The sequence below is a fragment of the Diadema antillarum genome, unplaced genomic scaffold (genome assembly GCF_040938485.1).
Source record: "Diadema antillarum isolate AM-2024a unplaced genomic scaffold, OU_Dant_1.0 scf00000170, whole genome shotgun sequence".
Taxonomy (NCBI): Eukaryota; Metazoa; Echinodermata; class Echinoidea; order Diadematoida; family Diadematidae; genus Diadema; species Diadema antillarum.
The window spans coordinates 4,084,094-4,102,697 of NW_027271059.1; the positions used below are offsets into that span (position 1 = coordinate 4,084,094).

The 18,604-nt window shown below is 37.8% G+C and overlaps 1 protein-coding gene across 1 annotated transcript; it reads right to left on the minus strand.

Annotated features, from left to right (window-relative positions):
- Window positions 1-6,700: 6,700 nt before the first annotated feature.
- Window positions 6,701-17,963, minus strand: LOC139722760 (soluble calcium-activated nucleotidase 1-like). The gene is made up of 3 exons (XM_071634048.1): window positions 17,205-17,963; window positions 12,797-13,000; window positions 6,701-7,194 (listed from the first exon to the last, which is right to left on the minus strand). The coding sequence occupies exons 1-3, from the start codon at window positions 17,833-17,835 to the stop codon at window positions 6,824-6,826; spliced, it is 1,206 nt and encodes a 401-aa protein (XP_071490149.1). The 5' UTR covers window positions 17,836-17,963; the 3' UTR covers window positions 6,701-6,823.
- Window positions 17,964-18,604: the final 641 nt, after the last annotated feature.

The following is an 18,604-nucleotide window of genomic DNA, read 5'->3' on the forward strand; positions in this document are numbered from 1 at the left end:
GTCTGCACTGTGGGATTTTGCAACATAAAACCAACTTGGATTTCAGACTGTGTGACCTGTGTCCTCTTTTGCTTCACTGTAGTAGCGTGATTTGTGCTGAGGTGTAGACATGTACGCATGTATGATGTGAAACATGCTAGTGAGACCAATTACAATGTACGCATTTTTGAGTAAAGATTATCTTGTGCTTAGTGGATGTTCAGAAACCTATTTTTTTTTTATTTGTGAACTTGTAATGTTCCATGGATTCTGCAGTCACTCTCATCGGTATGTGGATGCTGTGTCACTTTAGCAAAGGTAAAATAAGTGGATAGTATATAAAGTGCATACAATACATAACAAATTTACATCATCAGCAATAAAACAGTCTGAAATTCCCATGTAATATTTGAAGTGACTGCACAAGACTACCTGTTCATATATAAAAGCTATTTTAGGTGAATATGTGTAGCAGCTACTCGGCTTGTGAGGACAACTTATCGACTCTCCAATATTTCTTCATCTTGCAGAGTATGTGAATTGTCCTGAACAAAATACCCTGTCCCTTGAGCCCTCTCTCTGATCTTGGGGTAATTTTATAAAATCAACAGGATTTTGACTTCTTTGTTGTTGTGAAGTGAAAAAGTTGGTAGAAGACTACACCAGAGAAGTCTGGACTACACAAGACTACACATGCAATTATATACCGAGAATCCCCAAACAGGCGGAATGTTTCTCCCCCACCAGTGCATGTATTCAAGCATTGTCACGATAGGATAAAAGCTTTACAAAAGTTTTGAATGTTTGATGGTGTTTGCAATTGTCGGTGTGTGATGCTCCTTTATTTTAGACACAAGTTGCTGCAGATAGCAATTATGCTACACTCTCCCAACAAAGAGTTCTACCCACATACACTATAGCATTCATCTGCAGATTTATTTTATTATTACCACGGGTATGTAATTCTTTCAAGAACTTGTGTTGTTCCAATACCCATACACAGTCGATCAAATTGGGAGGGGGGGGGGGGGATATCATCTAAGAAAGACATTTTGGAATGATCATTTTTTTTTTTTTTTTTTTTTTTTTTTAATTAGCAGAGACAGAATGGTTCAGTGCAGTGCATATTGGTATGGTCAATTCAGTTTCTTGAATTCTAGAGGATATTGCTTTCAGGAGCTGGTTTAGCATCATTGATAGATTAACATCTCGGAATTATGAAAATTGCATATCACCATGTGGGTGTACAGTGGATAGTGCAGTGTAAGCCTTCACAAATATGCTACCTCTCTTTTGTACAGCTTCCCTTGAAATGCTGTTTTTAAATAGGCAACAGGGGAAGTGATGAGCTTTGCAGTCACAAAGAAGTTGTTTGCCTGTACACTTATACAAGTATATGCTTGGCTGAGTTTGTGCGCTCTACAAGGTTTCATTACTAAGCGCTACCGTGTATGTGTAGATAGTGTAGAAGTACATGTAGTTCACATTACTGGTAAACTTTCAAGGAATGCATATGCAGGGTAGACACCCCTGATTTTTTTCACATTAATTAGATTGACCAGATCAGAGCACAATTCTATTAATTACAGAGATATCTTTAAAGGAATGGTACAGTTTTGGTTTAGACGGTGTTGTAGGTTTCTGACTTTGTGTGTGTGTGTTTGTGAGATTATGAGTAATCTCTATAAAATATGAAAGAATATGTAATTCTTAGAGGAATTCACAGTATATTTAAAGAAAATTGGTCTTGAAATGATGGCGGAGATATAAAAAAAAAGCAATCCTAATGTAATACTACAGCCCATGACTTTTATTAGGATCTCTTTGTTTCACCTTATTTTGGGATATCTCAGTCATTTCAAAACCAATTTTCATCAAATAAACTTTCAATTCCCATTAGAATCGTATTCTCTGTAACATTTCAGAGTGGTTTCTAAACATCTTGGAAAATGTTAAAGGCTGAATCCTCACCTTGACCAATACGATGTACTGTACTATGTTAACCCTTTAAGGCACCATGAAGTGAAAAGTGTAATATTTTCCCCAGGGAAATTAGCTGCAGAAATTAATGCCCTTTAACAATACAGTAATGTCTTTTTAACATTAAAAGGTAATTCCAGACCAGTCTATAAGTTAGCCTCGTGAGAAAGAATAAAAACTTAAATTACAACAGTCAAAATTTGATCAAAATTGGATGAAAAATAGGGAAGTAATGAAATTGTGAAGTTTCACCAATTTCTGCAGAACAGTTCTTATATTGTACAGTTAAAGTGAATATGCAAATGAGTGAGCTCATAATGTTATCACCTCACAATTTTCCATTGATTGTATACAAAATAAAAAGTTTTTTAATTTGTTATTAAAGTGTAAAACGTTAAATGTTATTCAGGTTGATTGACTTCAAAATATGTAATGATCAGTCAGATATATCAGGATTTGAAACTGGGGCATAATTGCACTTGAATGAAAAAATGGAAATTCCAAAACAAGTTGTGAGGGGATGACATCATCACGTCACTATTTACATATTCATATTGACTATGCAAGAACTGTTTCAGGAAAAATTAGTGACATTTCAAAATTTCATAACTTATTTCTATCGAATTATGATCAAATTTTCGTTGTGCTAACAAAACTTTACTCCTTTTTCAGAATAACTTTAAAGTGCACTGGTATTCCCCTTTAAACTGGCACCTCGGGACATTTACTGCATATCTCAAGAAAAATCACCAGGTAGATGCAAAGTGCTTTGGCTGAAAGAAATTTGAAAAACACTTGCCAATTTCATAGAGAAACTGGGACTCTGATCTTCTGAAATGTGTTGCATATTTAAAAATTGGTCATAGAGTTGGCAATCAAAATTATATTGCAAATTCAGCTACCAAAACACTTATGTATATAAACCAGATCATTGTCCCTTTTTTCTAATCTGCAACACACAGGTTTGCAACATTAACAATGAATAGTGAAAATTAAAAAAAAAAACCCAGAAAGGATATACATTGTAGCACCAAAACAGTAAAATGTGTTTTTTTTTTTGTGTGTTATTTAATGGGCTAATACAACACAGTGGACTCCCGTTACAAAGAAGTCCTCTGGACCGGCAGTTATCTTTTGTTATATTGAAATTTCATTATGACCAAACCATTCAACCATAAAAAGACAGAGCAGATAATGTTGCAGCCTTAACCTTTACTTTGTTGTAACCAGAATTTCATTGTATCAAAATTTTATTATAACCAAACTATTAAACCATAAAAAGACAGAGTAGATAATCTTGCAGCCGTAATTTTTACTTCGTTGTAACCGGAATTTTGTTATAACCGTGTTTGTTATAACGGGAGTGCACTGTACATACAGTTCATTAGCACGTCTTAGGAGGCAAGAAAATACAAATGAATTCTGGTATTTTTTTTCATGTACACACACACACATACACACACACACACACACTAATGCTTCACACAATTGGGGGAAGGCATGTAAATCAATGAGATGTACACAATACTTTAATAAGTTGTTCTGCACATTTATTCTCAGTACTTTGTGTGTGTCACAATGTGCGCTTGATTTGTGTTAAAAAACAGTACATACCATGTAGTCATGCACATGCTTTGCTCTGAAACTATGTACAGTGTATGTTCCACAGTATGTACTCTTAATGGCCTGCACACGGACACATAGTTAGTAAACATATCCAACACAGGCCACATGTATGCAAAATAAATCATGCATATTTATTGTAATTACACAGGAACTGCATGATAACAAGGACATATATACACACACCAAGACAATACCTTGTTATATCAGGCTTTTCTCTATATCAGGGCACGAAAAAAGAAGAAGAGAGAAATAAACAAATTTGGGACCTGCAAAATCACCTTATTATCAGAGGGCTTTTGTTATATCCTACTGCCTCTTCTAATGAGGTTAAACTGTACTATTCACTGTATTAGCACTGTGCATAGTAAAACACTACTCCTGGACATGTAATGTGTGAACTTCACACGCAGGAATGTTCAAATAACATACAGTGTACCCATGACTAACCAGCTGAGAAAGATGCAATAAATAAGAGACAGCATTCAAAATTGTCGGGGCCAATGCACACTGCTGTGCTGATATGTTGGAATGGTGATTAGCTTTACTATCGTCCCATTTGATGAATTCTTAGGCTAGTTTCATAAAGAATCAAAGCCAGCTCCATGACTGGTTTCAACCAAATGGAAATCTATCAGTGAGTTAAGTCAAACTACAGATATATTGCCCAAATATGGTAAGACCTCAGTACAGTATCTCAGAAGTCATGAATTTTTAGGAGAGTGAAAAAAAAATTGCAAAATAAAACTCATTTTGGTGTCAAATAATGCAGAAACAATGTTTTAGATTACTTTAATATCTGTATTGGTTTTTTAACTCAAATCAGTATTTTCTATACTCAAAATTTAGGTGGAGGTTCTTGAATACAATAGGCTAATTGGGAAATGAGGTTTGTCACCCTAGGGACATTATGGCATGTGCCATAACGCTTAAATATCACCAAAACAATCAGACAGTCTATGTACCGACATGTGTTCATTTGTGACAAAGATTTACTTTACTTTTGTTGATACAGTTTGTTTTAATAAACTTGTAATTCATAAATGTAAATGTGATTAATATCTAATCACAGGGTTAGCCTAGGTTCAAAATATGTGATAAATAATAGGAATTCATGATGTCATGTAAACTTGCATCATTGCCTCAGGAGTATACAATTGTATCTACAGCTGTAATTCATGTAATGCATCTGCCTCTAAAGAATTGCATGGTTGGTTTTGCCACATATCAAATAGAAATAATTCTTAACAAAATCAAGGAAATAAAAAAAAAAGAAAAAAAGAAAATATATTGTAAAATTATTGCACCTCAATGCTAGCTTCGAGGCACTTTCTCTCTTTTTATTTCTTAAATGATTATTTATAAAACTACAGACCATGTACCTCTATGTAAAATGATACACATTTGTTGCCCACAGGCTATTGAACCTAGCTATGTTATGCCCTGCGGGTGAACTGTTAAGTTATAAATGCAATGTAGGACCCTACATAGGTTAGTAAACTGGACTGCTGTTAGGGGAATGACAAGTACAGGTACAGCTATATAACAAAATAAAATACACAACACACAAATCAAGCAGTTTACCAAAATGATAAACTGTATGCAGTAACAACTAAGATGTGCTTCGTACTTTGCGATCACACAATGTCTACTTAATTGAAAGACTCAAATATCTATGACAATTTCATGTACAAGAATAGAAAATTTATGATACTGAAGTAATTTTGTCAGACCATTCTGTCTTCAGCTCTATTGTACATAGATAATACATGTATGTCAATATTGATCAAAGGAAAATCATTTATGAACATCTATCGTGCGGTTTGTTACAAATTGCAAACATAATTCATATATTCCCATAATTAAAAAATTAAGTTTGAAACTGCTGTCTATTGTACCAAAACTGTCACTCAACAATTTTGTGCAAAAATATGTTGCCCTATTTTTATTATCTTCTATTAATTCTAATGCACACAGCAGTGAGGTTTAGCAGTGAGGTTTCCTCATGCTTGCTTTATACATATCAGACACATTTTTTTTTTCTTACCATGGCACTACTTGTTTGATTACAAGCAATGGATGTAAGCAATGCTCGTGCACCTCTTATAGAAAACTAATCAACAGTAATTTACCGTTATTATTCTGTATTAGTATTGCCATTTATATGCTAGGAGAGATATAGTGAGAAATAATTATCCCTTCTTCACTGTTGTTGGAATAATATCCAGTACAAACCTGTTGATAGTGACCACTCAGAAGGACATAGTGTATAAGTAGTGGCCTTTATAAACAAGTGCTAATTTAACTTTGTCATGTACCACTAGCATCTATGACAGATGTCACATAAAAATTTACCTCACACATCTAAACATAAAACAAGGTAATACGACATACGAGTTAGACATCAGAAAGACAAGTTTTGCTGTTGTTGTTTTCTCTTTCCTTCTCTAAGATCCTTCTTGGCAACAATTTGATTTGCTTTATGACAAAAAAGGCTCTTGTGTGAAATGTGGAAACTCTGACAGAAAGAAAAGTAATCAATTTCTGGTACAATGCACATACAAACTGTAGTACACATAGACAGGAGTCAACCTACAGACTGCAGCCCATAAACGCAACAAACATTGTCCATGACAAAGTACATTGTAGGTGACCGATGCCGGCAATCGTGCAAGATCTTAAACAAACAAAAAAGTTATCACAATAAAGCAGGTGGCCACTATAAACAGGTGCCTGTTTCAAGACAAGTTTGACTGTATGTCATTCTCTATTTCCAAAGCTGTCCACATCAGCTGCATTTGCACAATTTGCACAAAGTCAAATGGCATGTTGTGAATGAGGGAAGATAACAGTGGTTGAAGACTTGCATGCACACTTAGTTATATGTTGAAAAGTCGGTTATGAAATACTTTATACACCACTTTACAGCAGCACTATGTCATAAAAAGCCCAAGAGTATACTACGAAATTAGCATATCTTAAGATCTTGCAAAATCCACTCACACGAAATGCACACATTCATCTTTGATCCATGTTTAAACAGGCCATCTATATTTGTTAAAGTAGAGGTATGGACATGGTATGATGTATGGATAGGACTGTTGGTTGTACCAACATACTTGACCATTAACATTACACATAATCACAGCAGAATTAATTTCATCAGGTAGAAAAAAAATTAAATTAAAAGAATTTTCCCATCCTATACTAAGGAGGGGTTTATTACCCCCATGTGATGATACTATACAAATTCAATTCCCTCGTATTTGATTTCGGCAAACTTTATGTCTGGCATCAAGATCTTGCCATCTATACTGAATGCTGTAATGTAAGTGGCTATTTTTCCCGCATCCTCCTCAGTCTTAAGGGCGACAATTACTTGATCGTTTGTCCCTGGAATGAACTTGAATGAGGAGAAGCCACGGATGTTGTTCAGCGAGCCAATCTTGTTGTAGCGGACATCGGTGAAGTCCTCGTTGCACGTGAAGAGAATGTTTGTCGCGCGGTGCTCGTCCGCCGTCTCGTCATACTTTTCGGTGCTTGCCCGACGCGGAAGAAAGAACCACCGCTTGTGAACGCTGCTCCACACTCCAGACTCATGAATCATATACCCTAGAAGAATCAAACGAAAGCATACAAAAATATCAGCAATATTTCATGACACTGCAGGCAACTGGCTACCTACTTACTTTTATTCATCCTAACATGATACCCTAAAAGAAGCAAATTCATATGAGACAATCAATCCTGCCCAAGTTGAATCTATTTGGACTGGAGAAAAAGCTTTAACTTAGAGAAAATTCAACTTTTGAGGGATTGAAATCAATAGAATATAAAGAGGACTTGGCAAGACCTTTGACTCAGGCAATTATTCAACTTCTTCATGCAAGTATGACTTAAGCAAGGACTAATTTGCCAGCTCTTCCAATTTGCACCAAATCTGTCAAAGTGAATGAACGCAATCACAAGAAAAGAAGCCAAATTATAGCTGAGAGTTTACAATGAAGTCACAGGTGCAGAGATGGAATATCTCCTCAAAATCTTTAAAAAGTTACAAGTTTTTCACAGAGCCCTTGGATCAAAAAGCTTTATCAGAAAAATACACACTCTGTCTACTTCAAAATGCAGTTTCAATTCTCTTGCTTAAATTATCTTCGCAGATACTGTAAAAGTGGTTTCTTTCGCAGTGGTTTTATTTTCACGCTTTGAGGTTGAACCACGAATTTAACATCACACGAAAATGTTTTGAAAAGTCACGCAAAATTAACTACGCAAGGAAATGTTTTGAACTCGCCGCTTGTTCAACGCACATGCACACACGAAGATTCCGCGCATTGAGTGTATTGATGGTCAACACATGCACAGCAATACTGCGCAATGTAGGTACAAGCATGTTATAAAGTACTCGAGAGACGGGATTTCAGGTAAGCCTGCATTTAATTTTAATTTCTATTCAGTAAATGGGCAATTCCGCAGTTAGGTGGACATGACATGGATAAAAGAAATGTGCCTCTTTATCTTGCTCTTTAATTTAGGTATCAACTAATGCCATGGATGTTCACCAATCACTAAGGTCTTTCAAATTCAGTAAATTTTATTTTTCGTATTTATTGATTTTGCAAGATCTAAAACCATCATTTAAAATGTACATGTGGGACTGGGGATGCTGAAATTCACTTAAATGCCAATTACAGTAGGTTGCTTTGAAATTTTTTCTTCAAATTTTTGCTAAAAGGTAAAAGATGAATACATTTAAATACTCCAGAAGTCATGTGACATTTTGTCAATTACGAAAGGGTGAAATGACCTGCGGAATTACTCCGGACAAATGTAACGTTACTAACCGTAACGTTACTAACCATGCATTTGGGGTTCTAGCTAATAAATTATCGGTCGAACTGCTAAAAATATTTGCGTGAACATTTGTCATGATGCAATAATTGAAATTAATGCAACACTTTGTTTGAAGTAACTTGAAATTTTGCACACTTTTTGTTACAAGACACTGATTTTTTTGTCATGTCCTTTTTTCGTAACGTTACTAACCAGCCCTTTTAGTTGCCATAGCAATTCTAATATTGGATTGCACTCATTCTTTTCTATATCATAGACCTGGGAAGGATGAACATGTTTTAACATGATTTTGTCTAGAAATGAATAAATGGTGATTTAGTAGTAAAAATAAATATCTAAATTTCTTTAAATGTAACGTTACTAACCGCGGAATTGCCCAAATAAAAGAATAATTGGATTATAGTTTGGGTTTTCATGTACAAAATAAAACAGTTTTTGCCAACTGTGAATTCACAGTCGGCACCAATGGAAACCGCGAAAGTATCTGTACGCGAAAGAAACCACTTTTACAGTAATTGGCACCTGGCAGCTACAGCATGAGACTATGAGTGGGACTTTTGAAAATGCCGCTGAATGTCAAAGAAACTGATTTGCTGACACAAAGTTTCTATGTTCTCTTCCTTCTTATTTTACTCAAATTGCATCTGATCATTGCTTCGTAAATGCAATTATTTCACTGGCTTTTATTCAACATATGATAATAGGAGGACCACATTCTCTCTCACAAATGGGTCATTCCCAGAGACTCCAACCCTAAGCACCTTCTGATCGGGAGATTCTCCCGCCTGAAACCCCTAGCAAACGGGAGACTCCAATTTGATATGTGCGAAGTTCCTTGCTCTAGGGTTCTAGATGCTCTCTCGTGCTATCTAAGGCTTATTTTTTCAACATACAATGATATTAAGTAAGAAATCATTTCAAGCGGGAGACACAGAGCCCTGGCGGGAGAAATTAACTCTCAAGCGGGAGAACGGGAGATTTTGCAAAAATGGGATTTCGGCGGGAGATCTCCCGTCGAAAACGGGAGAGTTGGAGTCTCTGCATTCCATGGGGTTGGGCCTGCTCTAGATTTTCATGTTGTGCAGGGAATAAAAGTCATATTCTGAAAATTTTATCAAATAATTGCTTGTGGTTTGTGGTTATTCTTGGAGAGAGATGTGTGAAGAATTATTTGATGAATAAAAAACAAGCCTGTGTACAAATTTATTTTGTCTGTGACTGTTTCATTGTTGATGTCTCATGGTTTTTTTGTGGTACCAGTTGTGACAAAAATATATGCCATTTTCATGGCAATGTAATACAGAAATACACAACCTTTCAGCATTATGCCTATCATAATTAAGAGAGGCAAGGTGACTTCTACAAAGACTATAAGGCACATAAACATGTGTCACAAAATAAGAACACCAGAGCATCTTGAAGCAACCTCATACCGATGTTACAAACGAAGTCCGCGGCGATTTTTGTTGTAACATCGGTATTGCATGGTTTTACATACACTTATAATCATAATATGATCAGAAACTTGATTTCTATAATTAGACTCATATTTTAGGAGTATTATTGTCCAAAAATTAGCATCAAAAAGCTCCAAATAAAAGAGAAAACACAGAACATATTACCGTACTTCCGTCCGAAGTCCGGCCTCTTCGTGTAACATCGGATAAGAAAGTCGCGCTCGCGACAAAAAGAAGAGTTACTAACTTCAGCAATCGTATTTACGTCACTGGCAGTACTTCCCCAACGGCGGGAAGACCACTTACAGCCCGTTCACACCTACCTGGACGGCGCAAGACCCGTTTTTCTGCTGTAGTCCGTGTTACATCGGTACGTAAATTTCGATGTTTCCGATCGGGAATTTCAATGTTTCCGATGTCAATCAGTAAGCTTGTACGCTATTTTACGAAGTAAATAACTTTTGTCACATTTTGTAAACTGTATTGGAGGAAAAAAACGATATTAAAACCACTAAACTGGCCAAATATACGGTGGACGATGATGCTGTTAACACGCTGTAGTCCCACATACTGAGATATTTGTTACTTGTTCATGTTCGTAATTGTGATCGCCAAATTTCCCCTTTTATGCCCGTCTCTGCAAAAGGAGCATGTGTCCCTCTCTTAGAAAACCGTACAAAAGTATGTCCAGTGTATCTTCACGGCAATATAACATCATTTTACCTCCCGATTCTTGTGAATTTTGGACCTTACTTATGTCATTCGTATCTACCAAGTAGATGTGCTGAACGTTAGTACGGTACTATGAAGTTGGAATACGTAGACGTCCAGACTGCGTCTGAGCTAAAGAAAGAGTTTGCCCAATTTTGTTGTTGATATTTTGGGAATTAAGAGCTGTTAGATTCTTTCTCTTGAACAGATTTACAATGTCAGTGTTTTCCTTTCAAGATTTCACTGACCTGTTAATAGTGTTAGATGGCTTTACGGTGCTCTGATGAAGCAGTACATGGGTTCACTGTTTCCATTCCACGTTCACCCACTGTAAAGTCTCAAAGATAAAATGCCAGTTTCATATTCATTTTGGGTAGGTAATTGGTAGGAAATAGTTCCATATGTACCGCAATCAAAATTGGCATTTTATAATATTGGTCTATCCTATCCTAAAAAGAGGGCAAAATTTTTGAATTTGATGGGGATTGAGTACCGTAAAAAAAAAGAAGGGGCCTAGTATTTTGTTTGAGGTCTATTTGGAATAGGACCGTAACCGTAAACCTAACCCTATCCCTAACCCTAGCCATGACACTGGGGGCAGCGCCCTGCCCTTGGCCTTGCTAGCTTACATAGATGTGGAAAAAAAAATTAGCATAGAATATTAAAATGATTTTTTACATGCTATATTATTATTAATATTATTAACATTACTGCTGTACATCATTTTAAGCGTAACCCATATTTTTTTTTTTTTTTTTTTTTTTTTTTTTTTTTGGTGGATGGTACACATGGAACTGTAGCCAACTGGTATGACAAGAGGTAGAAAGGTAAGCAAAATTGTCCAAATTATTTAATTCCATTCATATACACAGATACATCAACAGGAATATAAAGAGTACACAGACACAAATTTTCTGTTAATTCTTTCATTTTATTTCTCTTCACACCTTTTGTCCAGTTTGTCGATGAATCTGCCATGGATCCTCCTCTGCCGCCGCTACGTGATTAAACTACGTGAAAGAGTGAAAAGGGCACAGCCACAGCACTCCACAAACAGAGAGAGGAAGCTGACAAAGCAACACCAAAGAAGAGCGAACATAACAAACTAGACAAAAAGAAAACTGCACGGAGGGAAAATGGACATTGTAGAAAAGAGCAGAAATTAACTTCAAACAAAGAACATGGAGAAGACAAGAAAACTTGTATGATTTCTCTTTATTAGTTTTCATAGTTGACTTGACAGTTGATGAAGTTGTTAGTCAGAGTATATAAGGTCAAATTGTGTAAGGCTCGACATCATTCTTCTTCTTATTATCAAGTCTACCTTCTTTCATACCAGAGTTACAAAGAATTGAAGTCTGTGTAACATAGGTATTGTTCCAAAGGTATACAGCAGGTATAATTCCAAAGAACTGTTACATTAGTGTTATTCATGGGAACATACATAAAGTCTATGTGTGTAGGTTTTAACATCCGACACCACAACAAAGGAAATCAGTTGATATGTCGTAATGTACCTATGTTACGAAGACATACTGTCCGTGTAACATAGGTAGTATACTGTGGACAAGGTTGTAGTACGAAAACCCCTGATGATAACAATAAAATCATGTTTTCACTTGAATGTCCATACAACTCACTTGCCTCGACTGTAGTTTTTTAGAGATTGTTGTTATTGTGTCACTCTTGAGGAAAAAGTTAAACCTTTGGTTAAAATTGTAAATGGTTTGTAGAAAAAACATGTTAATAAAAGTGTCTTGCAGTTGATATCAGAATGGACAATCTTACTAATAATGATCTCATGTGCCTGTCAGATAACATGTTGATGTGTTATGGTGGAAAAAAACTGGGATATGTTCGTTGTTATCATTTCAGAACACAAAATTATTGAGGATGTCACAAAATGAAGTCCATGTAACGTAGGTATTTGTCTTACCTGTTTACCCATGCTGACTGAAAGTGTGCGAAGTAATAAACAGATTTCTAGTGGAATAAGTTGAAGAATGGGAGTAACAAATCAGGGGGAAAAAGAAAATTTCAATTTACCCAACTTGAATTTTCAACTTGTATGTCACAATTTCAGTCCCAACCCCATGTAATTACCCAAATATTAGAATGACTGAAACACACATTCCCTATGATGCAAAAAAAAAAACAACAACAACAACAACAACAACAACAAACAATCTTACCTGGATATGGATAACCAGCTGTATTCCTCATGGCGTTGTAGTTGCCGACCCAATTCAGGTGATGCACGGCACCGAGATGGTTGACCACCTTCACATATTGAGGATTGAGATTCTGGAGCTCTCCGGTTGTTGTGGTCCACTCCTTCCCCAGCCCTCCAACGTAGAGGTGCTGGTCTTTGACAGCCATCCACTCTCCCTTGAACCCTGGGTCAAGGGTGAAAGGTGACATCAGAGGAAGTTGCAAGAAAAAAACAAGGAAAAGTAGAAATTACGCGGTGCGTAATATATGTCCCCGCCGGAAGTAGCATTTAGTAGCAAAATGTACAATATAGGTAAAAAATCAAGGTCAAAGGTCAAAGAAGTCAAAGGTCAAAATTCTGTGTAGAAGTTTTGAAGCTCTCACCTAGTGCCATCACATAAAGGAAACAGAATCGAAATCGGGTTAGAAATGGTGAAGGAGTAGCATTTTGTAGCCAATGTACAATATAGGTCAAAAATCAAGGTCAGAGGTCAAAGAAGTCAAAGGTCAAAATTCTGTGTAGAAGTTTTGAAGCCCTCACCTAGTGCCATCACATAAAGCAAACGGAAGTGAAATCGGGTTAGAAATGGCGAAGGAGTAGCATTTTGTAGCAAAATGAACAATACAGGTCAAAAATCAAGGTCAAAGGTCAAAATTCTGTGTAGAAGTTTTGAAGCCCTCACCTAGTGCCATCACATAAAGCAAACGGAATCGAAATCGGGTTAGAAATGGCGAAGGAGTAGCATTTTGTAGCAAAATGTACAATATAGGTCAAAAAATCAAGGTCAAAGGTCAAAGAAGTCAAAGGTCAAAATTCTGTGTAGAAGTTTTGAAGCCCTCACCTAGTGCCATCATATAAAGCAAACAGAATCGAAATCGGGTTAGAAATGGCGAAGGAGTAGCATTTTGTAGCAAAATGTACAATATAGGTCAAAAAATCAAGGTCAAAGGTCAAAGAAGTCAAAGGTCAAAATTCTGTGTAGAAGTTTTGAAGCCCTCATCTAGTGCCATCACATAAAGCAAACAGAATCGAAATCGGGTTAGAAATGGCGAAGGAGTAGCATTTTGTAGCAAAATGTACAATATAGGTCAAAGGTCAAGGTCAAAGGTCACGACTGAAATTCTGTGTAGAAGTTTCAAAGCTCCCATGTAGTGCTATCATATAAAGCAAACAGAATCAAAATTGGCTCATAAATGACAGAGAAGTAGCAAATTGAAGATTTTGATCACACACGGACGCACACACGGACACACGGACGGACGGACGGACGGACGGACGGACACACGGACACACACACGTACGGAGCCCGTTTCATAGTCCCCTGCTCGAACTCGTTCGGCGGGGACAAAAAAGGTCATTCATTCAGCACATAATCATCTGTACCGGTACATATAAAATAGTAGCCAAAATTGGTTTTAAAAATACTAGGGGGGAAGGAGGAGGTCTTTACGAAAGTGCACACGGATGCATTTCAAATGACAACTTGTGTGGTGAGCCTATCATCACATTCCATCTAAAGTAAAATGATACACCTCGATTTCACAACCTGTCTCACTGATTTTTCTTTTCTTTTATCCTCATCACAAAGAAGAGATATCTTGGTACACGGTAACTGAATGTCATGGAAGTAGCACAAGTGAGAATGCTGCAATGTCAACTATGGGTACACCATTACGAAAGAAACTCTTTTAAATGTGACTGTATTAACGCACATGCTACAGGTTTGAAATCTGGCTTGGCTAATCTACTGCCTCCTTTGTCGAGCTGGGGATGTCCAAAACAAAGGGGTGTTGGCAGGTGAGGCAAGGTCAATGTTTAGAGCAGTGAGTGCTGAACGAGTTTGGCACAAACCCCATGGACCTCAGCCAGTGGTTAATTGTCACTGATATACAAAATTCATATGATGGTACTAAGAGATAATAATTGTCAGAGCATTATGAGCAACCCCCCCCCCCAAAAAAAAAAGAAGAAAACCAACCAACAACAAACACTAAAAATACAGACTTCTGAAAGCACCATCCATTGCATCAGTGTGCTGGGGCTTCATGCACAGTTTATATTCTGTAAGTGTAACACAATCAATCTGGCTCCTCTCCAGAAAATATAAACAAATGTCATTGAAAGGTCCTTCACACATTACATCACTTACAAAGGAAAAGTTGGACAAACTACAAGTAGTTGTTCAACAAGAGTGAATTCATGGATACGATTCACATCCATATTTTCAGATCAGAATTCTTGAGCAGCACATGTTATTTTACAGTATGTTTTTTTTGTTGTTGTTGTTAATGGGCCCCATATTACTCATGGGAAAGTTGATGTGGAAGTCTAAAATATACAATGAGATCTTTGCCTCCTTAAGAAAAAAAAATCAAAGTTTGGGAAAAAGATATTTTAAAGGATCATTTTTACATACAAGTGTGTATCATCCCCCCCCCCCCAAAAAAAAGCAGATATGTATTTTGACTGAACTGGAAAAAAAACATGGGCATAAGCATTCTTATTTGGGAAAGTTTTTGCTATGCTCCCCTCCCAAATTTAATATTTTGCCATACACCACTCTAAGATATCCTTCCCTTGGCTTTTAAAAGATGCACACAGGCGTGTACACACATTCGTTCTTGTTTTCATGACTTTCAGTGCAGTGCACATATTTCAACTTCAAGTGCTGTGAAACTTTGGCAAAAAAAAAAAAAATCATTGGGCCTATTATTGTTACAATCATATCATCACCTTGATTGTCAGTATTTTTAATCAGTTAAAGGGATGGTATAGTATTGGTGCTGGAGATGATAAATTTGGCTTTTAACTTGTTGGGAGATACCAAGAGACCACTTATGACATAATACAGAGCATACCATTCTAAGATTAAGAAGAATTCAAAGTTTATTTGATGAAAATTGGTTTGGAATGACTGCAACATCCAAAACCAAACTAAATCAAAGTGATCCCAATAAAAGGTGGGCCCCACCTTTTATTAGTAGGATTGCTCTCTTTTATATCTCAGCCATTTCAAAACCAATTTCCAAAAAGGCAAAATACTAGTACTTAGCAGGGGCCGCAGAAGGGTGGTGGGGGGGGGGGGGGGGGCTGGGGGGCTGCAGCCCCCCCACACTTTTTGATCATGGGCAGCCCCCCCCCCCCCACTTTTTGATCGTGAAAAAAAGAAATAAAAAGAAAGAAAGGGGAAAAATCGGGGGAAAAGTCACACTACCCGAATTTCCCACAAAAAGTGTGCTTCAGATCACTTAATCTTGATTTCAAAAACACAAAAGCTCCGTACAGTGGGAGGGGGCATCCCCCTCCCCTTCTACCTCATTAGACTTTGTACATACACACACATGATGAACACGCGGAATAAGAGCTAAATGTCGTGATTTTGACATTAACACTTTCCTGAAAAAAGTCCAAATTATTTCCATAGATATTTTTTTTTGGGGGGGGGGGGGGGGGGTGGGGGAGCTAGAAAAATATCCAAGTACCGGGTATTGCACTAAAAGTTTGCACCAGATTGCTGAATTTCAGGTCTGAAAATGTAAAATCACCTTCGTGTGGGAGGAGAAATATCCCTTTTGTATCCTATATGACCTATACACCCTCGTGAGCATTCCTTTTCTGTTTGATTGCTTAACAGACAACGTTCATGAAATTAATTGTAACAATAAATCAATACAAGAGGTGTAAATGCTACCACTTTATAGGCAAATTGTTCAATAATAATCCCCATCAAAATATCCTGCTACCTTAAACAAGTGGGGCCGTTTCAAGTCGATCAAAGACGGAAAAACATGCAGCAAATTGCACCATTTACAACATAAAAATGCAAAAAATTTTCATCGTGGGAGGGGGAACACCCCCCTCCCACGCCCTCGCCCCCGTTCCCTCCTCTTGCTCGGGCTCGGTCGCTTTGCTCCCTCGCATAGTAACCACCGCCCCTCCCAATATCACAAGATCATTATCCAGACTACGCCCGGTGCATCTAAGCGGGGGGTTTAAGTCGATAAAAGATGCAAAAAGATGCAGCAAATTGCACCATTTACAACATCAAAATGCAAAAAGTTTTTCCCGTGGAGGGGGAACATCCCCCTCCCCCTCGCATAGTAACCACCGCCCTCCCAAGATCACAAGATCATTATCCAGGCTACGCCGGTGCTTGCCATCCAATGGTAACTACCATGGCAACAATACTCAACAGCCAATCAAAATCAAGAATTAAATGGAAGTTACCATTGGATGGAAGTTATCATTGGATGGCAAAGTTATCATAATTGTAACTTTTATGAAACGGGCCCCTAGAAGTTAGGTCTCAACCAAAACTAAAACAATCCCTTTAAACAATCATAGAAACTTTCCCAGTTTGTGACTTGATTGAGAAAATATATTTGCACCTTTTGTATTCTTGCCATCTCCGTCAGCAAGAATTGTCCACGGGTACACCTTGTCCCCGGCCACTTCGTAGATGATTCCCGTGCGGTCGTCCACAGTGTACAGCTTCCCATTGAAAGTAACCAACTCCGAGAGTTCCATGCCCCGCCCACCTTGGGAGAGCTGAGACTTCAACTTCACAGGAGTCTCCTCCAAGTCTACCGTTATCTTGTCTCCATATGAGCTGATGGACAGCGTTCCTCTTCTGAGGTAGCTGAGCCACTGGTTTGCTTTGTCTGGATCTTTGTTGGTGGTGTCTGGGTCCGATATGACGGCAATTTTGTATTTTCTGCCATCGACTGTTCTCTCGACCGCAGAAATAGGGTAAGTTGAATTGTACACCAGCGCTGCTGGAGCGGCTTGGAATGGAAGATGGTTGTCCATATGATATGACGCCTGTGAACTTGGAAGAAGCAGATAGACTAGAAACAACAACATGATTACTACAAGGAGAACTGCAAATTTCGGTCGAATAAATGATGTCATGAAGCGTGTCCAAGGAGGAGAGGGAGCGCCTGCTGACTTGCTACCTGATGAGGAGCGTGAATCGAAGACCGGTGTTCTCACGTAGCTAGCGCTGCTGGCATTCGGCATGCTGTGCTGTGCCTGTGCCGCTGCTGAGAGGTCGAGTTTCTGAACAAATCTCTCGAAATCAGAACTCAGTGGATATTGCACACGTGAAGGCAGATATGCCGGTAGTGTGCAAAGATATGTAATCTGGCTTGAACTTCACAGGGCAAAGGTTACTGGGGACGGATAAAGCTATCTCGGTCAGATCCTGCCACGGTCCACGAACTGTTTTCTTATGGTCTTGTACATCGTAACACCACTACGCACTGCATGCATGCAATATCAACGAAGGTCGACTACGTGTACGTGTCCATGTGTACCTTTCGGCTTTGCAAGGTATTAGACTGATTTTAGTATGATCTTTATTTACTGTATTTAAAATATGTTTTATCTTCCATAAATATGTACTCAAAATAATACTAATATTATTAATATATGATTTTATTCTAATTAAAGACAAAAAATTCATTGTACGCTTGATTATATGGATTTTTATTCTTTGTTGCTAAATCACTTACTAAAGAACGTTTAGCACAAGCCATTGTAATTAAAGGGACACACTGTGCAAGTGCAGTAGTGCAAACACCTGCATGCATGCGGCGCTAGCGCTGCCACTGGGCGCTGCGTGGGCGCTACCCACCCGCAGTCGCCCGCGCGGCGCGGCGCTACAAGCAAAGTATGTTGCGACCATTAAATGCGACCGATACGGGTGTTTCTCTGTAATAGGCTGTGCGAAGCGAAGCTTGTCTCGTCTAACACGATGTCGACATGATGTCTCTCGCTCGGACACGTT